Source organism: Danio rerio, chromosome 6, assembly GCF_052040795.2.
Source record: "Danio rerio strain M-AB ecotype USA chromosome 6, GRCz13ab, whole genome shotgun sequence".
NCBI lineage: Eukaryota > Metazoa > Chordata > Actinopteri > Cypriniformes > Danionidae > Danio > Danio rerio.
Genome location: NC_141026.1, coordinates 25,383,526 through 25,411,402, shown reverse-complemented (window position 1 = coordinate 25,411,402; position 27,877 = coordinate 25,383,526). Strand labels below are relative to the sequence as shown.

General features: G+C 38.8%; 1 protein-coding gene and 1 long non-coding RNA gene across 3 annotated transcripts in view; both read left to right on the top strand.

Moving 5' to 3' along the window:
• Positions 1 to 27,877, top strand: part of LOC147843513 (uncharacterized) — a 721,012-nt gene that overhangs the window by 509,332 nt on the left and 183,803 nt on the right. The window lies entirely within an intron of this gene.
• usp43a (ubiquitin specific peptidase 43a) overlaps positions 1 to 27,877 on the top strand; it is a 177,747-nt gene that overhangs the window by 1,489 nt on the left and 148,381 nt on the right. For both annotated transcript variants that reach the window (NM_001442042.1, NM_001089402.2), the window contains 1 exon segment: positions 23,011 to 23,157. In NM_001442042.1, coding sequence (NP_001428971.1) covers positions 23,011 to 23,157 — 147 coding nt within the window.

Sequence of the window (27,877 nt, the reverse complement as noted above, 5' to 3'; positions counted from 1 at the left end):
AATTCGACCAACTTGTTTTGCAGGAATTCAGAATGTTTTTAGTTGTAAGGGTTTTGTTAGACCGGAAAAACAGTGCTTTCTTTCATTATGCTTTTTTTTTTTCTTTTTGTAATGAGGGAAAAGACTGATGCTGTCTCCCAAATGGCAGCAATAATTGCACATTAGGGGTTTAAAAATAATCATATAAACAAGATATATTTGTCATCAACTAACAACAATTATAGATTGCTCTGAGCTACGTATTCAGGTTGCCTCAAAGGTGCAGTATCTACAATCTGCAATCTTGTAACTCAATACTGTCCCACACATACAAACACACACGCTACGAGAGAGAGAGAGAGAGAGAGAGGGAGAGAGAGAGAGAGAGAGATGCAGGTTGGTCTACATTCTTCATTTTTATGCTTTGGACAATGTCTGTTCTATCTACAGTAGCTTATACAATAGCTTACAGCATCAAGTGTATTAGGGTTTATATTTTAAAGTATATAAAAAGTAAATATATTTTTATAGCAATTATTGTAAAATTTTACATTATGGTGCATGTTCAGTGCTTACATTTATGTTTTAGTAGTGCATAAACATTTAAGAGTGAGCAGAATCCTATTACAGTAAATGTGTGTTATTATGATACATTTTTCATTCATAGTAGTTATTAATTTATAGTGTCCATAAGAACTTATTCAGTGTATTTGTAAAACTAAATTTAAAAGTTTATGTGGGATTCTAGTATTAATAATGCTGGGCACCAAACAAAGTAAATTATTATTTGTAAAAGTACAATAATATATAGAAATCCTAGTAATCTTTGACCATTAGTTTGTTTGTTTGTTCGTTTTTTCATTCATTCATTCCCTGCGGTCACACTACATCAACATTACATCATATTGACCTTGTATCCCAACGTCATGGGGATGTTGGATTTTGTTTGGAAATGAAAATTGGGTTGATGTCAGAACCCAACATCAGGCCGACATCAGTGTCGAATGTCCAACCTAAAATCAACAAAATATCAACGTCTAACCATGTTACACCCTGACGTTGTGTGGACGTTACCACTATGACATTTATCAAATGTTGAATTTTAGTCACTTTCCAACACACCCTAAAATCAACTAAACATCAACGTAATTTGATGTCGTTATTGGATGTCAAAATAACATTGTCCTTAGATGCTGGCTAGACATTGACTTTTGATCACCTGACGTCATGACCTAAATCTAACCTAATATTAATGTCTTATGATCTTGTGTGCCTGCTGCAGGCCCGTGCAGAGACTGTCCAAAGGGCATGTGCAGAATAATTTTTTTTTAAGAGGGGGGGGGTCGTCGTCGTTGTCGTCGCGCGCACACGGACTGAAGAGCGGTGTTGTCGCACGCGCGGACTGAAGAGCGGTGTTGTCGCACGCGCGGATTGAAGAGCGGTGTTGTCGCACGCGCGGATTGAAGAGCGATGCTGTCGCGCGCATACTGTAAAGCGGTTGGGGGGTTGGATCGTGCATACTCAAGAGCGGTGTTGTCGCATGCATACTGAAGTTCGGTATGTGTCGCGGGGGCACTTTTGATCATTTTGGAAGGGCACTTTCTATGCAAGACTAAAAAGGGCAGTTGCACTGCACAGGTTGAGCCCTATGTGTGCACGTGCCTGGCCTGCTGGATTCATTCATCTATTTATTCATTCGTTCGTTCGTTTCTTCATTCATTCAATCCCTGCAGTCACAAGAAATCAACATTACACCATATTGGCCTTGTACCCCAACATACCCCAACGTCATTGGGACGTTGGATTTTCTTTGGAAATGAAATTCGGGGCGAAGCAGTGGCGCAGTAGGTAGTGCTGTTGCCTCAAAGCAAGAAGGTCGCTGGGTCGCTGGTTCGAGCCTCGGCTCAGTTGCCGTTTTTGTGTGGAGTTTGCATGTTCTGCCTGCGTTTGTGTGGGTTTCCTCCTGGTGCTCCGGTTTCCCCCACAGTCCAAAGAAATGCGGTACAGGTGAATTGGGTAGGCTAAATTGTCCGTAGTGTATGAGTGTGTGTGTGAATGTGTGTGTGGATGTTTTCCAGAGATGGGTTGCGGCTGGAAGGGCATCCGCTGTGTAAAAACTTCCTGGATAAGTTGGCGGCTCATTCCGCGGTGGCGACCCCGGATTAATAAAGGGACTAAGCCGACAAGAAAATTAACGAATGAATGAAATTCGGGTTGATGTCAGAACCCAAATTCAGGCCGACGTCAATGGTGAATGTCCAACCTAAAATCAACCAAATAGCAACATCTAATCATGTTACACTTTCACGTTGTGTGGACATTGCCACTAGGACATCTATCAGATGTTGAATTTTAGTCAATTTCCAACACGACCTAAAATCAAGTAGACATCAATGTAATTTGATGTCGTTATTGGACGTCAAAATAATGTTGTCCTTAGATGCTGGCTGGATATTGACTTCTGGTCACCTGACGTCATGACCAAAACTCAACCTAATATTAACGTCTTATGTTCTTGTGTGCCTGCTGGATTCATTCATTCATTCATTCATTCATTTATTCATTCATTCTCATGAGGAAACCCGCTCATAAATCATACAGATTAGAGTATTTTAAAAATGTAAAACTGCAGAATGTTTATAGTGAGGGTTTACAGCTAAAGTAGGTTAGGGATAAGAGGATAGAATATGCAGTTTGTACAGTACATCATTATGTCTATGGGAAGTCCCTATAAAGCATGGAAACCTAATATATGTGTGGACTGTTTGTGTTTCTGCATCATCTCAGTTACTCAGCAAGGTGCAATACTGACACACAAACACACACACACACACACACCACCTTGAGCACAGCTTGTGCTCAGACATCATCTTATGATGCATGTGTCTGATACCCGTCCCATTTCCATCCATTCCCTTTCCCTCACAGCATCTTCTTCAGTTTAATGTATATTACAACTGATAAAATGTATAAATTCCTCTATCATTAAGAACACCGCTTGCATAGGAACACAATGCAATATAAGATAACAGTTTTATTACTAGTATTCAATCATATTCAGTTTTGTGCTGGTATTTGTACAGGTTTTGGAACTGAACATAGTTAAAACGATGAAACTCTGTTCTAGAGGCCACAGGATATTTAGTCTCTGAGGTGAAGAGATAAATGATGAGGATGAGAAGGAAGGGCATTGCTGATGGTCAGGGGAGAGTGAATAATACAGTGTCTGGAGATCAGCAGAAATGAATGACTGTCCTCCATATGAAGAAACAAAGACGAGACTTGAAGGCTTTAATCTGCCTCTCTGTTTTTCTGCTCTCTTGATTTTCCTTCCTTCCTGCCTGCTTGTAAAGCTTTTGTTTTTGACTCAACACCCTGTAACTTGTGTACATTTTTTTGCAAATTGGTCACACAGATTTTTTTGGACTTGAAAATTTCTTGCTTTTTCTTCTGCTGATGGTTTGGGCATTGGAAGTTTGTTCTAATTTTGTTTTCACATTTGGTATCAGTTGCATTGTATAAATCCATATAAAAACGACACTTCATAAAAAGTTTTGTGAGATTGGGTTGCATGAATATTAATATATCACACACAGAAGGCAACTTACACTGCTTCGTTAACTAATATTGGGGAAATACAAATGGAAACTGGTTACTAATTTCATTCTTCAGAGGCTTTTTGATGGCATATAGATTTTACATTACAGTGGTAATTAGGTAGTATTAATTACACACAGTTGGACAGGTTTTTAATTAAAAGTCGTATTTGTATATAACCTTTCTAACATATTGCTGTGAGTGGCCAATTTTAAAGGGGAAAATGAACCCAATGACTCTGGGAGAGTAGCATGTAATTAACGTAATGTTATCAACACTTTAAGGCAACAAATTAATTGCACAAAATGTAAGATCTTTTCATCAAAATATCCAAAAACAACTAGAACAGTACTATATGTTTTGCAGACTTATGTAATGTAATGTATGTAATGAAGATGACAACTCATGATTCCACAGTCAGCCATGGCGTCACGCTCTAGCAGCAAAAATTACGCACTGTGCTTTTCAGAAAAAAATAAAGGGTATATCCATCCATCTGTCTGTCTGTCTGTCTGTCTGTCTGTCCGTTCATTTGTCGTACATATCATACACACACAAACACACACACACATCGCGAAATGCGAAAGTTTTTTTTCTTTCCATTTGGCGTGCGTTATTAAATTCCATAACACTCTCAGCAGTCCTTACTCCTTATTTGCATCTAATACCCCAGTTTGTCACAGCGACATGAATGAAATGCTCATTCGTTAAAGTGAAACTGCCGAACTGCAGTTAAAGTCAGGCGTCCTGCTGATTTGATTCAAAAGGGCACTCTTTTGTCAGATGGCTCACCGTTCAGGTATACATCCGCACTAAAATATCAAGGTGAAAGTCACCATAACTTGAGTAGAATAGACCAAGCTCCCAAACCAACTTTGAGAATAGATTAACAGCAAGATTTTTTTTAATCACGTGATAAGAGTCTCACGTTAATGCAGCACGTTAATAGCGATAACGGCCCACTACTTAAACAAACTAAAACTTTGACTCTGCAGCTACATTACAAATTGAAAACAAATTCCAAATCAAAAATGAACAATACAAATTAAAGAAGACTCTTTAATACAAACAAACTAAAACTGTGATTTTACATTTTGAAAAAGAATTGTCAGCATCTCTATGTTTTCTGGCACAAGTTGACATATTTGTACATTTACAATGTCCCTACTAATGAAAATAGTCTTTCACTGGGGACTAAGATGGCTGGTGTAGAGAGGAAAGCCTTTCCTAAACCAGAGAGCAGTCTGTACAGAGGTGGGGAATATGCCCTCTGCACCAGGGGACTGGCCACTGGCATAAAATACTTATTATAATGTATGATATAATAAGCAAATTATTAAAAGATTTAAAAATTAAATTGAAAAAGAGGAAAAGGAACAATCTAATCTAGTCTGATTCTAATAGCACGGATTTCTCTTTCAGTCTGAAAAACTACGTATGAAAACACTGATGCACCGTGTGATCTCCGTAACGTCAGCACTCATCATGAGCAAACAGAGATGCCAATCCTCCGGTCCACATGGTTTAGCCTATTAATACACTGCAAAAAATGCTTTTCTTACTTAGATTTTTTGTCTTGCTTCTAGTCCAAATATCTAAAAACTCTTAAATCAAGCAGAATTTTCTAGAAAAGCAAAATGTACTGTCTTGTTTTAAGATATAATATGCCAAAATTAAGTGAGTTTTCCTTAAAACAAGTTAAATTATCTGTCAATGGGCTAAGCAAGATAATCTTATGTCAAAAGAAAAAACAAGATTATTTTGCTTACCCCATTAGCAGATTATTTTGCTTGTTTCAAGGAAAAACTCATTTAATCTTGGAATATTATTTCTGAAAACATTATTCCTGCTTAGAAAATGCTTCTTGACATAAGAATTTTTGGTCCCACTTTATATTAAGTGTCCTTAACTACTACTTACATCAAAAAATAAATACAATGTACTTACTGTGTTTATAATGTATTTGAGAACACTTGTGGTGCTTTTGAGCTGGGATAGAGGTTGGGTTATGGACAGGTTTGGTGGCATGGGTAGGTTTAAGGGTGGGTTAAGGTGTAAAGGATGGTCAACAGTGTATTTACAAATGTAATTACAAAAGTTAATTACAGATGTAATTACATACTTGTATTTAATCAAGCATAAGTACACAGTAAATAAATGTATTTACACAATAACAAACTATTAATTTAACTATTAATTTAAGGCTATTAATTTAATAAAGGTTGGTTTAACATCTTTTAGTTAAGGCCACTTAATATAAAGTGGGACCAAATTTTTAGATATTTGGACTAGAAACAACAAATAAAATCTAAGTAAGAAAAGCATTTTTTGCACCTTGACTGTAGTTTTTCATTGTGCTGCATCATATTAAGTAGGCATCTTTACGCAATATTTGCACACTGTTTGTGTTTTGTCTGGTTCACCTACCCAATGTAATTTTAGTCTACCGCCCCACCTCTTGCTCATCACTGATGTTCAGGGAAAGCTAGTTTGCACCTGTAAACACAACGCCCTCTCTGTTCAAAACATGTATTCATTCAACATTTCTACCTGTTTAAATTGTCACATATTTGAGTTGATTTTCAACCGCCTCATGGTGACTCATTACATCTTTACCAAATAACAAATCAGTTATTTGCAACAAGAAAATTTGATACAGTCATAAGCCATCTGTATGTCCGTCTATCCATCCATCCATCCATCCATCCATCCATCCATCCATCCATCCATCCACTATATCTATCCCCTGCAGTCATCCAAAACATTAGAATGCATTCGTCAGTAATTCTTTATATTCAGCCAGTGGCCATGTCTTTGACACCCCTATTAAAAGGAAAATTATTTGGTTCTAAAATTAAAAGGATGGTAGTAAAGACACATTCCAGCACGTCTGTCTGCAGCTTAAGAATAGAAGGGAAAATGCTAGCAGCACTGAAGCTGAGGTTACGTAATGCCGTCATTCATCACGTTGCTTAGTGAATTGGCAATGGAACAAAGACAGGTCGTGTTAACCTGCTCGACTTGTTTGTCATTGTTGAGTAAGAGAAGGGAGAGGTTTGTCTTCAGAATGAAGTGAATGGAGCTTGGTAATTTATGTCTAAACGTATTTAGATGCAAATTATATGACTGTTATTTTACCCGTTGGAGCTTTATATTTCAGGAAAAGGTCAGAAAAGAAGAGATTTTTTTTTTTTTAATGTAAAGAGTTTCAGAGTCTCTGCTGTGCATGAGCAACTTACATATAAAGTCCAGATGCAAGTCTGTTGCAGAATGAAAGGGTTGATGGATGAGCATTGGCTTGCTTGTGACTAGTCAGCCTGGTCTCATTGTTTATTTGTACATATTACATTTACAGCTAGAAACTAAAACAATTTTTTTTTACTGATGTCCCATACAATCATCTGGATTTTAAACATTTGGATTATAGTGCTTGAATAAAATGTCATTTTTATGTGGAAGTGTATTTTACAGTTCTATTGTTAGTCACAGCATGACTGAAAAAACGCATTGTGTCCCACAGCGAATAAAGGAAAGTACATATTAAGCTAGAGTTAAACAATTACAGAAATGATATTCATTTTAGGGGTTTAAAATATAGTCATTTTAAAAATGAAGAATGAGATGAAAGAACAGAATGAAACATAATCTTTTTATGTTGAGAAAATGAGCAAACCGTGTGTAATAAATATGACTGAAAGCATAATGACAGCGATATAAAAACTGAATGCATTATCAAAACAAATGTGAATGCCACAATTTCAGGGTTCACGAGGATTTGTTTGTCTATACAGTTGCTCAGAAAAAAATAGATTAAAATGCCAGTACATCATTACTATTTATGTAGATGCTGTTAATACAGTCTGCATTTTTTGTGCCAGACCACAATCATAAGTAAATGAACATTTGTAGAACCCCACTTGACATGTGAATGCTACTGAGATCAGGAAATATGTCAATTCTGATTTAGATTTTGAACTTAACTCATTATTACAGTATCCTTATCCAATCATTCATTCATTTTCTTTTCGGCTTAGTCCCTTTATTAATCCAGGGTTGTCACAGCGGAATGAACCGCCAACTTATCCAGCACGCATTTTTATGCAGCAGATGCCCTTCTGGCTGCAATCTCTGGGAAACATCCATACTCACTCATTCACACTAATACACTACGGACAATTTAGCCAACCCAATTCACCTGTGCTGCATGTCTTTGGACAATGCGGGAAACTGGGGCACCCGGAGGAAACCCACGCAAATGCAGGGAGAACATGCAAACTTTGCACAGAAACGCCAACTGACCCTGTCGAGGCTCGAACCAGTGACCTTCTTGCTGTGAGACGACAGAACTTTTTACTGCGCCACTGCATCGCCTATCCTCATCCAATACACCATAAAAAAGTTGACTCAACTTAAAATTATAAGCCAACTTGCTGCAGAGCTTTTTTGAGTTGACTCAACTTAAATTGAGTCAAATGCAGTACTTGGGTTGAACGTGTTGAGTCAAGTCAAAAAAAGCAGCAAGTTGCTTTATGTTTTTGAGTTGAGTCTATGTTTTACAGTGCAGAACGTGGTTAATGTATTAACCAAGCGGCCACCTTCTGCTCTCCCTCATAAAGCCAATACGGAAGTAACTGAAACTGCAATTCATCAACTCGCCTTTGGGGGCTGGCTTCAGGAAGACAAGATGTTCATTGACTTCAATGCTAAATTGGCCAATTTTACAGCTGATAAAAACATGTTTACAGCCTGGTACAAGAGATGGTCTTGGTGCATATAGCTAGTATTACCCTTCATGACAACTGTGAGGGGGTGAATTTTTTTATAACTCATCAGTTTTATTTTATTAAGTTTTATCAAGTCTGCATACTTAAGGGCGTGGCCACTTGAGTGACAGCTAGGTCTTGCTGGTCGCCATCATATCATTCTGGGGTGCGTTTCCGAAAACTATCGTTAGCCAACTAAGGTTGCAAGTTGTGTCGTTACAAATATAGTTTGTTGATTTGGTGTTTCCCAGCTATGTCTGTCCAACGAACATTTGCAAACTGTGTCGCAAACTTCCAAAAAAAAAGTAGACTTTTCAAAAATTAAATATGTGCCATTAACATATATTTCAATCAATATGGAAAATGAGTGAATGTTTTTACCAAAGCAAATATTGGATTTGATTTTAAATGTGTGTGCGTGTAAAACAATATAATTTGCACAAAGAAATTTTGGAGTTCTTCTCTGAAGAAGTTGTTACTCCACCCTATTTAGAGCGTCATTATGGGTGTTTTACTACGGGTTTTGGAAAACACTCGTCACTACATCGTTCTTTTCCCAAACGATGCATCATGCTATGATAGTTCAGCCGCGAGTTGTGTCGTTGTTTGGGAAACGCACCCCTGACTGATTAGCCACCGAACTTGGCATATACATCGTATCTTTGTTTTATATGGCTTTAAATAATCAATTGCCCTTGGAAATTATTTCCTACAATTATCAGATTATATGACATACTGTGTGCACTTAATTATGCTCACAAACCATTAAAGTGGCCTCCATATTTTAGGTGAGTGAAATCATATACATATATACCATTACTTTTTTTTTTGTTTGTTTAAGATCATTTATCATTTATATGCCCTGTAATGAACTCCAAAATCTGACAGATTGATTAGCTGTAGGCTATAAACAGTCATACGTTATATGAAACGTTGTCATACAGTGTTATGCTTGGATTTTTTTATAACTAGCCGTGCATTTACTAACACCGACTATATTTGAAGTAAATGGATGTAATTAGCATTTTTCTTCTGTAAAAAACATCATAGGAAAAATGTTTATTGGCTCAGTGTGTTACAACAGTGTCTTTAAAAGACAAACACTTTTGATATAGTACACAACCAAGCACATGTGGTCAGAACACAAGCGTGTTGCTTGTAATGAAGTATTTGGTGTTTCTCCCAAAGAAAAGCCTGTCTAAGCAAAATGCTAGCAGGCGTCTATAGCTCCGCTCACGCTCCACCTCGCTATCCTTGTTTGGTATCCCCTGGTCAATGCCATGATGCGCAAACAAAATGGCAAGGTTTGGCCACGCCCACTTGTAGCTTAATGTACACTCTTCAGAAACCTGTGACGTCACGCATACTACGCCCATATCTTTACAGTCTATGGTATTAACTGGTTAGTTATGTAAAATGTCAAATAATGTATTAACCAACACACAAAAAACATGAACAATTCCTTCATTACAGCATTTATGCATCTTTGTTAATGTTAATGAAAATACAGTAATTGATTCTTGTTAAATCATGTTATATTAACTAATGTTAACGTACAATTTTAGATTTGAATAATGCATGAACTATGATTAGTACGTGTTGTACACTACAAGTATTGTTCATTCTTAGTTAATGTTATAAATTTATTGGATAACATTAACTAATTGAACCTTACTTTAAAGTGTGCCCAGAACAGTTGTTAACCAGCATTGTAGTGGAAATATATTCCTGTTGTTGTTCAGTTTGGTAGAAGTATCAGTTTACAGTCTGTTGTCCTGGTTGGACAAACGTCTATAGGTTTGACTGCCATAAAACTGCAGTACAAAGGACGTTTGAGAACTTTGGACCTGTGCAGACATAATTTAAATTGATAAGAGGTACAGTACTTGTGCAGTAGGTGAGCTGTTGAGACATATAAAAAAGTAAGTGTCATTGTTTACTCAACCTCTTGCCATTTTAAACTTGTATGATGCATTTTATCTGTGGTAAGTAAAAGAACATATAAGCTGTGCCTAAAATTGCATACTACTCATGTACAGTACTAGGTACTACAATAAAAATTTAATTTACTTTATGACCAAATAAAAAATGAACAAATATTGGGGATGAATTAAAAGTTGGCACAGGCCCTGGCCCGATGAGGAAGTGTCTGATATAAAGGAGCGCTTGCATAAAAGCATTTAACTTGCACTCCCAGATAAAAATATGGTATTCTCCTTAAAGGTCCAGTAGGTGATCTGCCAGAATACTAGCATTAGTGTAATAGCTTAGAAAATTTTACAACCCTCCCCTGCCGTCCAAAGCCACACCTGCCTAAGTAATAAACAAGCGAACATGCACGTATTAGATATAACACTAGATCATGTCATTCACCAGTTAGAAAACTCTATGGAGACACACACTTTATCAAGCATAGTTGTTGACAGGCCAGTGGGTGCAGGAATTATATTTCCCCAAAACTGTGTCACAGGCTGTCACTTAAAAATGAACAAATGTGTGAATATAAATCAAACTTCAGCTCAGTAAAGCTGGTTAGGCGGAAGAGCACATTTACTGATGTTTGTTATGAAACTAAATAAAAGTTATATCAGAAAAAAGCAGCGCTAAAAACAAAAACATCCTGTAATTTTTTTACATTACACTGACATTTACGTTACCAAGACAACGAGTGACTTTTCATTTTCAATTGTGCTCACTGACCCTCGCACATCGCTTGTTTTCAGCTCCTTTTTTACTTAAACAACTAAACGAATGGGCGAGGCAGTGGCACAGTAGGTAATGCTGTCGCCTCACAGCAAGAAGGTCGCTTGGTCCCTGGTTCGAACCTCGGCTCAGTTGGCGTTTCTGTGTGGAGTGCATTTTCTCCCTGCCTTCGTGTGGGTTTCCTCCGGGTGCTCCGGTTTCCCCCACAGTCCAAAGACATGTGGTACAGGTGAATTGGGTAGGCTAAATTGTCCATAGTGTATGAGTGTGTGTGTGTGAATGTGTGTGTGGATGTTTTCCAGAGATGGGTTGCGGCTGGAAGGGCATCCGCTGCATAAAAACTTGCTAGATAAGTTGGTGGTTCAATCCACTGTGGCGACCCCGGATTAATAAAGGGACTAAGCCGACAAGAAAATGAATGAACTAAACGAATACTCAGGTCTATTTACCCGACTACATTATCGATGTGTAAAAGATAATCCATGAACTTGAAAATAGCCAATCTTCTGCGTTTTAACACTACCGTGGATATAAACCCATTCCTAAACATGAACTACATCAGTTTTGCGTGGCTAAAATAGTTTTAAATCATACCTGTCTAAAAGAAATACTTCAGTGGTGTCATCTTTCAGATTGTTGTTTTGAACTGCATTACATCATTTCCATTTCCCCCCAGCGTACAAAAGTAATACCTATATTGATTGGGGTTTTAGAAAAGTTTTGATTCTGCCTTTTTGGCAAAAGCCCTTTCAGAAACAATCTTTCTTTTCATGCATAAAATACCACTATGGTCTTTCAGAGAGATGTTCAGGTTGATGCAGAGTTTGCCGATGACGTCTCTCTGTCAGCGGTAGATCTGTGCTTTACGTGTGTTTGCGAGTGACGTATCTGTCTGCTTAGAGAGGCTGTGCAGCAAATTCTAATTTAAATTTTTTGACAGCTTGAAATACCTGTCGTAATTGAGTTATTTGTTGGTCCGTCAATGTTTATTTGAATTAGATGAACATATTTTAGTTTTATGCGTTACTCAGAATATAGAAATACATATAAATACATTCAGATCATTTACTGTAATCATTACTATTGTAATGTGAAGAGACTTTCAACCAGCACAACAAAAAAAATGTTTCTGAAGACAGTCACCTATACTGCACCTTTAACTTTTAACATGCCTTAAAAACAACTTGTTGCAACAACAAGTAATGTGTATTTATATAGTGCATTTATTGTGTATGGCCATACACCCAAAGTGCTTCAAAATCATGAGGGAGGTCTCTTCATACCACCATTAGTGTGCAGCATCCGCTTATATGATGCGACGGCAGCCACAGGGACAACACGACTGTGTGCTGACCACACACCAGCTATAGGTGGAGTGGAGAGACAGTGATAGAGCCAATTCGGGATGATTGGGCAGCCATGATGGGTAAGTGCTGACGGAGAGAATTTGGGCAGGACACCGGGGCTACACCCCTGCTCTTTAGATTTCTAATGATTACAGAGAGTGAGGAAGTTGGTTTAACGTCTCATCCAAAAAACCGTCATCACTAAGCCTATAGTGTCCCCTACACTTTACTGGGGCATTAGGGCTCACATAGACCACACATTGAGTGCCCCCTGCTGGCCTCACTAACATCACTTCCAACAGAAACCTAGTTTTCGCAAGTGGTCTCCCATCCAGGTACTGACCAGGGTCAGCCCTGCTCAGCTTCAGTGAGTAAACGGTCTTGGGTTGCAGAGTGATATGGCTGTGGTAACAACAACATAAACTGTATCACAATTGTATAGAATGCAACAGATAACAGAGCTCTGAACAATCTTTTAAAAAGTAAACACCTAGAGCTACATGTTAGAAAGTTCATAAACGTATACATAAACTTTTACTTATATATAGGTCTTAGATAGATCATCAGACGTGTAGAGCATTTCAAAAGTGTTACTTATATTGGCGGAAAGCAGGCACATTGCACCATGTAACAGATTTTATTAAGAGTTATCTTACATTTCTCTTTATGTTTAAGGATCACTTTACTTCTATTGTTTATGGGCACTTTTATTTTAAAACAAAATCTGTTTTTCATGGCTAACAAGAAACGGTGAGAGAACAGTATGGATATCAAACATTTCATGACGGCTTAACAGAGCTCGTACTACAAAAGTTTATTCAGCAACCCCCCGAAAAGGCATAAGAATGTCTAAAAATGTTAATGTATATTCTGCATTGGTTTACTTAGCTCTTACAGTTATTTCAGAAGAAAAAGTATGGTAATAAGGCTTAGAAACATCAGTAAAGTTTCGGCCATCATTCGAATGGGGTCTGCTACACAGTAACAAAACAGCATTTTTGTCTGGGGCATGACTGAAAGGACAAGATCTTGGATACAAGCAGCCACAGCAAAATGGGTTTCCTTCCCAGGGTGATGGATGGGGTGAGGAGTTCTGTCACCTGGGAAGACCTCGGAGTAGAGCCGCTGCTCCTCCACATCGAGAGAAGTCAGTTGAGGTGGCTCGGGCATGTTTCGGAAGCCTCCTGGACGCTTACCTAAGGAGGTGTTCTAGGCATGTCCCACCGGTAGGAGGCCTCGGGGAAGACCTAGGACACGCTGGAGGGACTATGGCTACATTCACACTGCAGGCAAATGTGGCCCGAATCAGATTTTTTTCCCCTCAAGTGATGACAGTGTGAACAGCCCAAACCGCATGGAATCTGATCTTTTCAGGTCAGATCTGTGCCACTTTCATATGTGATCTTAAATCAGACACAGATCTGATGTTTTGCAATGTGACCGCAGTGTTAAGGGTTATGTTTGATTACATGTGACTTTTACATATTCTTTAAGTTACATGCGTCATCATTCTGTGCTGCAGACATCATCTACCCCTCAGCAGCACAGTAGAACAGCACACAGGGCGATTACAGTACCACAGAAAGTTGGTTGTTCATGTTAAAAAAAGAATTTGAAGGCATAACTGGTGCTTGTTAACTAATCTGGTTAACAATTGAGGGACAGATTGGCCGCAAAGCCGAAAAGCATCGTGGGTGTTGCGGATGGGGGATCTGTGTGCAAATGTGGAGAACTTTCTTTCAGAGAGAAAAAAAGTACAGCACCCAAACCGCCCTTCTGCACGTGTCTGCTGTTTATAACGAAGTAAAATTAAACAACTCCACAAACAGAGATAAACCACCTCCGCCTTCACAGCTCAGTCTGCGGCTGCTTATTGATGAGTTCACTACAGCGCTGGTCAGAGCGCCACGCACCGCGCTTGTCATAAATCACAAATGATCACTTTTGCTGAAATACACATTAGTAGTTGCAGAGCAATCATTTACAGTTCATGAATTACACCACGGTTGTCTGTGAAAAGGGTAATAATCATATAAGCATGATCTGACAACGTGCTAACTCATGCAGCACTCACGTGTGTGGATAATTAGACATTTTGTGCTCTCCGTAATGCACTTTTGGGCATGCGGGTCAGTTTAGGACCATGATCTGGTCACACTGTAAATCTGATATTGGCCACTTTCATAAAAGCAGTGTGAACAGCCATGCAAAAAAATCAGATCTGAGAAAAAAATCTGATTTGAGCACTAAGCCTTGCAGTGTGAACGTAGCCTATGTCTTTCAGCTGGCCTGGGAACGCCTCGGGATCCCCCTGGAGGAGGTGGAGGAAATGTCTGGGGAGAGGGAAGTCTGGGGTTCTCTCTAAAGACTGCTTCCCCTGCGACCCAGCCCCGGAAAAGTGGTAGAAAATGAATGAATGAATGAATAATTCTACAAGTTTATTTAATGGAACAGCAGCCTGACAACTGCGAGTAAAACTTTGCTAAAAATGATGAGTGATATTGGGTTAAACACTTAAGCACCTATCAAAATTGTATCCTGCTTAGAACACTGTCTTTACCTAAATTATTTCTATTTTAGCTTATTTTTCACTCTGGGAAGACAAAAGACTTTGGAAATATACTAAAAGCATGGTTTATTATCAAAAGCTATTTTAACATAATGAGGGGGTGTGGGTTAGTGCTGGTGAGGGGGCGATGGCATACATGCCTACATACAATACATACGACGCCTACATACCCACCTTATGGCACCAGCTCTGGGTGAATTATCTCAAAGCATAGGCAGGGGAGTGCTAAGCAGACCAAAATGTCTGTATTGTTCACCCAATCCAATTTTGGTAAAGACAGCATTTTTAATTTATTTCTTTTATCGATTGGAACTGAGTTGAATGAGTTGAAGAGCTATAGATTGCCCCAAATAAACCACAAAATAAAAAAAATTCCTGTTTTAAATTGGCTATCTACATTTGTATGGTGGCTTCAGACAGAGAACAAAGAAGCAGATGCTGACATTCACACACGTAATAAATAGCAGAGATATTTGTGTGCAAATGCAATCCATGTTATCCAGCTACTATTTCAGAAACTCCAAATCACCCTACTGGTGATGGTGATCTACTGTAAACACTGGGCCTAAATGTAAATGCACAATCTCAGCCAATGTTACATTTAGTCATTTAGCAGATGCTTTTGTCCAAATTGACGTACAATGGACAAGACAATGCACACAAGAAGTGCTATTTATTTAAAGAAACTGTTTGTGCTCAGTCCACTACTGTAAAGGAGGCGGGTTTGTTTGTTTTAGAGAGAAGATTCTACAGGTGGTTTGTCAAGCCTACTCACCTTTACAACCTCATTCATTCACTTTCTTTTCGACTTAGTCACTTTTATTAATCAGGGGTTGCCACAGCGGAATGAACCGCTAACTTATCCAGCTCATGATTTACACAGCAGATGCCCTTCAAACCACAATCCAACACTGGGAAACACCTACACCAGGGGTGCTCAACCCTGTTCCTGGAGATCGACCTTCCTAAAGAGTTCAGTTCAAACCCTGATCAAACACACCTGAATCAATTAATTAGGACCTGAACAGCACTTGATAATTACAGGCAGGTGTGTTTAATATGGGTTGCAACTGAAATCTGCAGGAAGGTCGATCTCCAGGAACAGGGTTGGTCACCCCTGACCTACACACTTTTGCACTCACTCACATACACTATGGCCAATTTAGCTTATTAAATTCAGCTGTACCGCATGTTTTTGGATTTTGAGGAAAATCTGGGCACGCAAATACGGGGAGAACATGCAAACTCCATACAGTATTGCCAACTGACCCAGCCAGGGCTCGAACCAGTGCTGTGAGGCGTGCTGTTTAGACGTTAGTATCAGTATGTAAATCTTAGGCAGAGATGGCCAAACTAGGGTGCGTGGGCTAAAATTGGCCCATAGTAGCTTTTGATTTGGCCCGCCATCCCATCTGATAAGAAAGGAAGTTCATATTTAATGTAACCCTTTGTTTGTTGGTTTTATTGTTAAGATTGAACTGAAATTAAATTATTTAATTAATATGTGTAAATTAATCATATTTTTCTTTCAATGTACATACTCACGCAACAGTGCAGAGACTTTGGTGAGCAAATCAAGTCATATGCAGATTCTACTTGACTAGTGTATTCAGCATTGAACTTCACTGTGCTATAAATGTGACTGTTTATGTTTTATTGCAATTATTTATGAAAGATAAAGTTATACTGCATTAGTTAATAGGATTTAAAGTAATGTTTTCTATGTATTTTAAAATATTATTACATAAATTACAAAATTACCCATGGCAACTTAAATGTCATAAAGATTCTCATTGATATTCGGTTTTTGCCCCTTCATACTAAAAAAGTTTGGGCACCCCTAATCTTAAGGATATCTACAATCTAATGTGCTCCAAAACAATGTCAAAATTCACATTTAGATGATATAAACCTCAAACATGCAGTTTGTCACTTCTGCCTAAACAGATCAACATTTTTTTGAGATCACTCCATACTTCAGTTTCTCATCTTATCGGCTGACCAATAAAAATGCTATCTAGTATCTGACATGTCCCACCTCTTCAAGATTCTTCTTTTAAGATTCTCTCCTCTTAAGAAATGCTATTAGCTGTGTTTTAAGGGGAGGAACTATTATATGTCCCACCCTGTCTTCATGTTTTGGTTAAGATTAAAACGCACATTTCAAAGCACTTCAAGACACCACATTGCAGTAATGTAATGCTGAATGATACCGCTCCTAAACACAGCTGGAACAAGGTCAGACCTCGTCAGTTTTCTTACCCCATCTGTGTCTGTTGATGTCTGTTAGAACCTGTTTTTAGAGACTGTGAGCAAGTGGTATGCTGTAACAAAGGCATGCACTAAATTCCAGGGGTTTCATTACCACGACGTAAAATGGGCGTGGCTCGGTCGGTGTTTAAGAAACGCCCCCTTAAAAAAAAAAACAATACTGAGAGGTCACCGATCATGCGCAGTACAGGTTCTTTTTTAGCGCGGTAATTTCAAACAGGATGATTATGGATAAAGAACCTACCGCGGTGGATAACGAAGGAAAAAAACAATCATACAGGTTATTTTTTGTTGTTATAATGTTATATTTTAAAGATTTCATTAGCAAAAACAGCTGACCTCGTTTTACTGTCTCTGGGCTTTTGTACTTCCATTTTAAACCAAATAATAATGGTTGTGGTAAGATTAACCGTGTTTTTGTAGTTTAAAATATGGTATTCAGTCATGTTTAAACAAATAAATTCCACATTTTCTGTAATAAATCGTGGTTAATTTTTCTTTCTCGATCTTAGTTAATTTACATAACTCATATTTATTTTCTATTTTTATTTAAAGTCATCATACACAAAACACCTGGGATCAGGACAGGTATCTGATGTTAACTAATATAAAAGTGATCATACATGTAACACCTGGGATCAGGACAGGTATTTGATGTTAATATATATAAAAGTGATCATACATGAAACCCCTGAGATCAGGACAGGTATCTGATGTTAAATAATATAAAAGTGATCATACATGAAACCCCTGGGATCAGGACAGGTATCTGATGTTACTGTATATAATATAAAAGTGATCATACATGAAACCCCTGGGATCAGGACAGGTATCGGATGTTACTGTATATAATATAAAAGTGATCATACATGAAACACCTGAGATCAGGACAGGTATCTGATGTTAAATAATATAAAAGTGATCATACATGAAACCCCTGAGATCAGGACAGGTATCTGATGTTAAATAATATAAAAGTGATCATACATGAAACCCCTGAGATCAGGACAGGTATCTGATGTTACTGTATATAATATAAAAGTGATCATACATGAAACCCCTGGGATCAGGACAGATATCTGATGTTACTGTATATAATATAAAAGTGATCATACATGAAACCCCTGGGATCAGGACAGGTATCTAATGTTAATATATATAATATAAAAGTGATCATACATGAAACCCCTGAGATCAGGAAAGGTATCTGATGTTAAATAATATAAAAGTGATCATACATGAAACCCCTGAGATCAGGACAGGTATCTGATGTTTCTGTATATAAAAGTGATCATACATGAAACCCCTGGGATCAGGACAGGTATCCGATGTTACTGTATATAAAAGTGATCATACATGAAACACCTGAGATCAGGACAGGTATCTGATGTTAATGTATATAATATAAAAGTGATCATACATGAAACCCCTGGGATCAGGACAGGTATCTGATGTTACTGTATATAATATAAAAGTGATCATACATGAAACACCTGAGATCAGGACAGGTATCTGATGTTAAATAATATAAAAGTGATCATACATGAAACCCCTGAGATCAGGACAGGTATCTGATGTTAAATAATATAAAAGTGATCATACATGAAACCCCTGAGATCAGGACAGGTATCTGATGTTACTGTATATAATATAAAAGTGATCATACATGAAACCCCTGGGATCAGGACAGGTATCTGATGTTACTGTATATAATATAAAAGTGATCATACATGAAACCCCTGGGATCAGGACAGGTATCTGATGTTACTGTATATAATATAAAAGTGATCATACATGAAACCCCTGGGATCAGGACAGGTATCTAATGTTAATATATATAATATAAAAGTGATCATACATGAAACCCCTGAGATCAGGAAAGGTATCTGATGTTAAATAATATAAAAGTGATCATACATGAAACCCCTGAGATCAGGACAGGTATCTGATGTTTCTGTATATAAAAGTGATCATACATGAAACCCCTGGGATCAGGACAGGTATCCGATGTTACTGTATATAAAAGTGATCATACATGAAACACCTGAGATCAGGACAGGTATCTGATGTTAATGTATATAATATAAAAGTGATCATACATGAAACCCCTGGGATCAGGACAGGTATCTGATGTTACTGTATATAAAAGTGATCATACATGAAACCCCTGGGATCAGGACAGGTATCTGATGTTACTGTATATAAAAGTGATCATACATGAAACCCCTGGGATCAGGACAGGTATCTGATGTTACTGTATATAAAAGTGATCATACATGAAACACCTGAGATCAGGACAGGTATCTGATGTTACTGTATATAATATAAAAGTGATCATACATGAAACACCTGAGATCAGGACAGGTATCTGATGTTACTGTATATAATATAAAAGTGATCATACATGAAACACCTGAGATCAGGACAGGTATCTGATGTTACTGTATATAAAAGTGATCATACATGAAACCCCTGGGATCAGGACAGGTATCGGATGTTACTGTATATAAAAGTGATCATACATGAAACCCCTGGGATCAGGACAGGTATCTGATGTTACTGTATATAATATAAAAGTGATCATACATGAAACACCTGGGATCAGGACAGGTATCTGATGTTAACTAATATAAAAGTAATTATACATGAAACCCCTGAGATCAGGACAGGTATCTGATGTTACTGTATATGATATATAAAGTATTTGACACAAAAGCCCTGGGATACCTGAGGAGGTATCTTAAGTTATAACAGTATTACTGTAATCTGAGAGGTATCTTAAGTTAATTTGTTTAATATAACATACACTGACTTCCCATGAAACACCTGCGATCAGGACAGCTATTTTGTACTGCATATAAAAGGTATTGGACACGAAACCCCTGCGAATACGTACAGGTATCTGAATCAAACGGCTGTTTTCACAATCTGCGCATGATCCGTGACCTATGCAAATTCACAGATAGACCACGCCCACCCGATGACGTAGTAGCGGTTACGCTGTACTGAAACCCCTGGAAAAAAGTGCCTGCCCTGTAACAAAGTCCTTTTAAGGCAAGTAATTTCACATTCGGCAGCCATCTTTGAAACGCCTCTCGGGCAGTACGCTCAGGCATTCTGTCTGAATAGGGAGACATCAAATTCTCCAAAACTGCTTGCCAAGCTTACCACTAAATTTTATATTAGGAATCACCAATACAATTAAACAACTGTCTCTTTAGTTTCATTTCTAAACATCCAAATTACACAAAATCTGCAGAGACTCACATCTGGGCCGAGCCCCTCCCCGGAGAATCGTCGGTCGTCATCGATCAATGATTGGCTCCTGATCTAGAAGGCGGGCTTTATTCGCCATACAGCGATCAATGATTGGCTCCTGTACTAGTAGACGGGGCTCTATTTACCATATTGACCGTTACACTTTTCATTCAAAAAGATATGAGTGACATATCTTGTGTATTCTATAGTCGTCTGTAATTCTATGACTGTCACTTTTGTCACTAATGATTGAAGTTTAAATCATTGAGTGGAACCAGAACAGTCAGATTTGTGAATCAATGAATCATTTAGTTATTAATCATTTAGTTAGTAATGATTCAGTTATTGCTTCAATGAAATGATTCATAAGACTGACTTTGGTTACAATTTCATGATCTCATAAACAAGAGCTTGGGTTGGACTTAAATTGTATGACCAGTTTCCAATTTTACCAATTTTTTGTGTACCATACAATTACACTTTTATAAATCAGTTTTCATTCGTTGTAATGGTGTAGAAAAGAGCAACCTTCCAGTTCCTGTTTGAGATGAGGATGAATAAATGAAGAATGAATTTTCTATTCCGAGTACAATAATTCTATTATACAGTTGAGCAAACGCCATAACAGTGATAGATGTTTTTCATCTTGTAAACAAATATTCTGTGTTGATTATTCTAACACCGGAGCCACATGGATAGACAAAAAAAAAAAAAAAAATTAGATATTATTTGAGGTGTGGAGAATGACATATTTGAGTAATTTAGTTTTTCTTATTAAAATAAATCATTAAAATATGCTGTCAGAAATATGTACAGTAGCAGAACAGAAACCCTTTTTTCAGGTCTTACTGAAGCTTTCGTTTAGGGATTCACAAAATCTGGCTGTAAACCAGATCAATTCAAATGTGCTTTAAAGATAAGGAGATTATTATGATCTGATTATGACATTAACGTAATCAGACATATGTTGTACAGCTCTGTTACTTTGACATTCAGATAACATTGTTGGTGATTGTGTTTTTCTTCATGTCCCTGTTTGTTTGGGTCAGTAAGGACATTTTTGGGTCAAATCATTGACTACAAGATTTTTTTTTTACTTTTCCCCCAATTACTTTGCGTAGAAATTCAGTAGGGGAAACAAGTATTGAACACGTCATGTTTTTTCTTGGGAATGATATTTCTAAACGAGGTGTCGACAATTGAACAAGATTTTGGTAAAAACCCAAACAATACAAACATAAAAATAAATAAATAAATAAATAAAAATGTAACTACTGAAATGTATTTAACACTTCATTTTTGTTTATGGTGATGGCAGCCTAAAGATGCCTCTCATTTGGAGAATGAAGTAACATGCATTGCTGAGGTGGGATTTTTTTCACAGACTATAACCATGAAAAAGTCTTGAGGTCTCGTATATCAAATCTGATCTTTATTTTGTATCTTCTATGGATTTAAGGTCAGTTAATTGTCTGGACAAATCCACAGCTTGATTTTCTTCCTCTGAAAGCATTTGAGAGTTTCATTGGCAGTGTTTTGGATCATTGTCTTTCTGAAATGTCCTCTCTGGGTAGTCATCCTGGTAATGTAGTTGTTGGACTGAAGCAGCTAATATTAATTTACGTGATAAAGGGCAGAGGGTTGCTAAATAACTACTGAGAGCTGCTGTCCAGGCTTTCACTGCTCTTCTACACCTTCCTTTCTTCATATGTTCAGTGCTTTTTTTCTGTGTCATTTCAATTTATTACACATAACTTAATTTCTTAAGTTTTGTTTTTTTTGCATTTATGAATTTATTTGGTTGTTACCAATATCCGAAATATGTTTTTTTTTTTTTGAAAGATGTTGATGTGTTGAATACTCATTTCCCACCTGTGTAAATGTACAACTGGCATCTCTTCAGTTGTTTAGTGAAAGGGTGTTTGCCTTGAACAAGCTTGCAACTCAAAGAGTCACTTTTTCTAACACACCACTTACACACTTACCTATAACAAACGTGCAAAAAAAAACAACAACAAAAAAACACCTCAAATGTAATATATGTAGAAAATTAGAAATGTATATTTTAATATAACAGGTATAACAGGTATATCTCAAAACAAGCACATTTAGCACCAACGCAATGCTTGATGATGTTCGTTTTACTGTTTGTTAGAATGACTCTTTTTTTTTTTTTTACTCTGGAAAAAACTTTCCGAATATAATTCAGTTGAAATAATTGTTAATAGCTGTGTCTAAAATTGTTATAGTTATGTATGGACTTATTTTAAGTTCTTGCTTTTTGTTTCAATGTTCTATTAGGTCCTGGTCCTCAAATCTGATTTGTTAACTAGTGTTCCAAAAGTGTGTCATGGTTATATATCACATTTGTGTTTGGGTCACAGGGCATAACTTGTGACTGTGATATTGCTTTAGGAATATCTGGTGATGTGAGAAAAAACAAGATTTGAATGATGATGAGATTTCTTTTAAAATTGTATACAGATCAACAATTATCTGACATATTCTTCTTCTCTTTTCTTAGAGTGTTGTGGCCAAGTATGGCTCTCAGTTCAAAGGAAACGCTCAACATGATGCTTTAGAGTTTCTGCTCTGGCTTCTGGATTGTGTGCATGAGGACGCTAACCTCTCCACCAACAACAACCAAAGCAGAAATAGTTCATCCAGCAAGGTAACACCAGGTTTCAGTCTTTCTAAATACCCTTCAGAATGTTTTAAAATCAACTATTTAGCAGACAGTATACACTGATTTTTTATGAAAAAGGATCAAGACAACAAACATTGTTATGTTGCTTTAACTTGTTGTAATACGATAATCAGGTTTCAAATACAGTGTACTACAAAGTTTAAATTCTTATTTTTTGTCAGGATGACTGATGTAAGTTTAGATGAATAGAAAAGATCATTTGATTCAACTAAGAAAATTAAGGCAGTAACCTTTTTTTTACAATGTAGCCACCAAACCAATTACAGTCATTTCAAGAGTTCACACTTAGCTGATGATTGATTATAAGCAAGTTTGGCATGCTGTCCCGGGAGAGAGCCCTGAGCTCGAAGGTTCTTGAGCCCTGGGCTCCCTCCCGTTTGGAGGAAGAGAGGGGAGCCTCGAGCTCAGGTAGATCTCGACAACTCCCCTTTTTATAATAGCTGAAGATTAAGATTGAAGGCTATTAAAAGATATGCTGCATTATTAGATTACCTGTATTGAAATTTAGATTTAACGATTAACTTGTTGTACATGTTTTTGGAATGTGGGAGGAAACCGGAGAACCCGGGGAAAACCCACGCAAGCACGGGAAGAACATGCAAACTACACACAGAAACGACCACCGGCCTGTTAAGGAACTAGAACCGGTGACGTTCTTGCTGTGAGGCGACAGTGCTAGTCACTGAGCCACCGTGCTGCCCTATGGAGGGAAAGGTGAAAAGGTAGGGGTGGAAGGGGGGATTCTTCAAATCGAAGATGACTGTAGTGAGAAAACCCTGGCTCTTTATAGTGGTTAGGAATGGCCTGATTGGTGGATCAAGCATGCTAATGCAGGACCAGCCGTGTTCAATCATAATCACGTGCTCCTCTCGAAATTAGTTTATGAATAAACTTCACTTCAAGAGTTCACACTTAGCTGATGATTGATTATAAGCAAGTTTGGCATGCTGTCCCGGGAGAGAGCCCTGAGCTCGAAGGTTCTTGAGCCCTGGGCTCCCTCCCGTTTGGAGGAAGAGAGGGGAGCCTCGAGCTCAGGTAGATCTCGACAACTCCCCAAAATGCTCCGCTCGGGACAGCAGCCGCGTATTTGAAGAACCCCCCAAAAGGCACAGGAGATTAATGCCATATCCGGCTGCTGAAAAGTGATACAGAAATAGCTTGGAGGAGCAACAGAGACTGGTGTGGGTGTAAAAATTAACTGAAAGTGCTTATGTATGACTATGTGTGCTCCCGGGTTCTGTTAATTGTAAGGACCAGCGGGAGAGTGAGTGGGGTAAGTGTAAAGGTTTAAAACATATGTGGTGAGTTTCGTAAAGGTTTAGTATAGTAGTGATGAAAAATAAAGCTGTAAGGTTCTGCGGAGCTGTAGCTGCAGATGAGAAGCGGTTAACTGATTAACCGCTTTGGCAGTCCAATGGGGAGTGTGTCAGTAGTGGTATGGATAAATGGTAGTGTGCGTGAGCTCCGGTGGAGCGACACTGCTGCAGCAGTGGTGCAGGGGGGATGAAGCTCGGCTGAGCGTCTCTGCGACTGCAGAGGTGCGATGGTAGTCAGTACTAAGGGGAAGAATACGCTTCTGCAGCAGCGTTTTAACTGCTTTAGCAGTGCTGGGAGTGACAGAAGTGGTATAAGTGTAATGGAAGTGTGCATGAGCTCCAGCAGAGCGTCACTGCTGCAGCAGTGGTGCAGGGGATGTAAATGATGCTCGGCTGAGCGTCTCTGCTGCTGCAGAGGTGCAATGGAAGTCAGTATTTGTAAGGGAAATACGCCTCCGCAGGGACGTTTAACTGCTTTAGCAGTGCTGGAGAGTGTATCAGTATTGGGTTGCTAAATGAAAGTGTATATGCGCTCGCTGAGCGTCACTGCTGCGGCAGTGATGTGGAGGGGAGTGATGCTCGGCTGAGCGTCTCTGCGACTGCAGAGGTGCGGTGGTAGTCAGTCCTAAGGGGAAGAATACGCTTCTGCAGCAGCGTTTTAACTGCTTTAGCAGTGCTGGGAGTGACAGAAGTGGTATAAGTGTAATGGAAGTGTGCATGAGCTCCAGCAGAGCGTCACTGCTGCAGCAGTGGTGCAGGGGATGTAAATGATGCTCGGCTGAGCGTCTCTGCTGCTGCAGAGGTGCAATGGAAGTCAGTATCTGGAAGGTAAATACGCCTTCGCAGAGACGTTTAACTGCTTTGGCAGTGCTGGAGAGTGTATCAGTAGTGGATTGCTAAGTGGAAGTGTATATGCGCTCGCTAAGCGTCACTGCTGCGGCAGTGATGTAGAGGGGAGTGATGCTCGGCTGAGCGTCTCTGCGGCTGCAGAGGTGCGGTGAAAGTCAGTTTCTAAAGGGAAGTGCGCTTTGGAGAGCTGATTAACAGCTGTGTAGCAGATAGGAATCAGACACAGTAGAGCGACTCTGTGGCTGCAGGGGTGCATAGGTATTCAGAGTCTGGTGCATTATATGTGTGAAAGCAATACATGTTCCCGCTAAGCCTTTACAGCTGTATTATAGCGGGGAGTGTGGTGATGGAAAATAAATTGATACTACAATGCAATGTAATTAAGTGGAGCTGCTGGAAAGGTGTGATGGTGGTCAGTATGTAAGCAATACGAGTTCCCGCTAAGCCTTTATGGCTGTATTGTTGCGGGGAGTGTGGTGATGGAGAATAAATTGATACTACAATGCAATGTAATTAAGTGGAGCTGCTGTAAAGGTGTGATGGTGGTCAGTATGTAAGCAATACGAGTTCCCGCTAAGCCTTTATGGCTGTATTGTTGCGGGGAGTGTGGTGATGGAGAATAAATTGATGCTACGATGCAATGTAATTAAGTGGAGCTGCTGTAGAGGTGTAATTGTAGTCAGTATGGAAGCAATACGAGTTCCCGCTACGCCTTTACGGCTGTATTATTGCGGCGGAGTGTGATAATGGTAAAATTTTTTGAAAGGTGTACATGTGAGCTTTTAAAGAGCTTCACTGCTGTGGCAGTGGGAGCTTGGGGCTACCCCTGTGGGAGTCCGAGCTGCGGAGAATGAGTGCAAGTGAAATTAAAAAATTATGAAGAGAAAGAGAAGGGAAGTTTAATAAAATAAAAAGGAAAGTTTAGTAAAAATGAGTCCTATGCAACTAAGACAGAAAGTAGGAAGAACAGACAGAGTCGTGCTGCTTGGAAACTAGGTTGAAGTCTGCAACCGAGAATCAGCTGGGCTTCTCTGAGGAAATATTGGCTGAGGCAAATTGAGGATTTAGAGGTGTTAGAGGACCAATGACAGAGTTTATATCTGTTGTTGGAAGACTGTTCAGGCAGGGCGTCACTGCTGCAGCATTGGTGCAGGGGAAAAAATAATCTCAGCAGAGCTTCTCTGCAGTTACAGAAGTGCAATAAAATCAGTGGTGCAGAGAATTAAGGCTAAACAGCCGCCTCTGCAGTTGCAGCTCAGGCAAAGCTTAACTGTTGCAGCAGTGGTGCAGAGGGAGAATAAGGCTCGGCAAAGCGTCTCTGCAAGAGCAGAGGTGCAGTGGTACTCAGTATTAGAGCCTCACACGGAAATACTAAGTACTATTAGCAGTGATATTTAGAGATGAAAGTGAAAAAGGGGCTCAGCTAGATCGTCACTGCAGTTGCAGTGATGTTAATGGGGTGTATAGTTAAGTGGAGCACCTAAACAGTCGATATTAGTAAGTTTTGAGTGCTCCCGCAGGGACGTTAAATACTGCCTTTAGTGATATGTAAAGATGAAGGTGAATAAGGCATATGCTAGAGGGTCACTGCGGTAGCAGTGGTGCTTTGGGTGTGCAACTCTGCGGAGCATTTCTGCGGCTGCAGTGGTGTAGTGGGCCAGTATGGAGGCAACTTGTGCTCCCGCAGAAGCATTTACTGCTGTATTAGTGCGGGGAGTGCAACGATAGTGGTATTTAAAAAATTTGTAAGTGTATGCAAGCTCATTTAGAACGTTCCTGTTGCAGCAACTGAAACTCAAGACAACCCCTGAATTGGTCGGAGCTGTGGTGAATGAAAGTGAATAGAAGTATAGGATAGTTTAAATTTGGAGAGAAAAAGTTAAAGCTAGAAAAACAGGGAAGGGTAGTGAAGGAGCTCCTATGTTAAATAGGAAGGGAAATAGGAAGGAAATGACAGAGTCATACTTCATACCCAATAATGCATGATGGTGGAAGTTGGCTGGAGAGGATCGGCTGGGCTTCCCCGAGGTGGTATTGCTCTTCTGTGGTGTAAAAATGCTAAGAGGTTTAGAACCAGGGCCGGAGTGGGACACCTTTTCAGCTCTGGAGTTTCAAGCCTCAGACCGGCCCACCTCAGTTCACGACTGACTATATTAAAATAAGTAAATAAATATTTCCAAATCAGTTTCTAATGGCACTATCATGTCTTTTTTTTTTTTTTTTTTTTTGAGAAAACAGCTGCTTTAGAACTTCAAATGTTCTACAACCCTAACAGTATTATATGTCTTATCAAAAAATGAAAACACTAAATTACTCTAGCAAGGATCGAACCCAGGTCCGCAGCGTCTTAACCTAACGTGCCAACCACTCGACCACAACAAAAGAGAAAAGTTGTGATAAAATAATGAATAAAAAGCTGTGGTCAAGTAAATGAATTAAAAAAGTGTCACTGCTGAGAGCAACAGATTCTGGAGCTAGGGACACCGGCCCTCGCGGCCAAAAAAAAAAACAGACCGGCC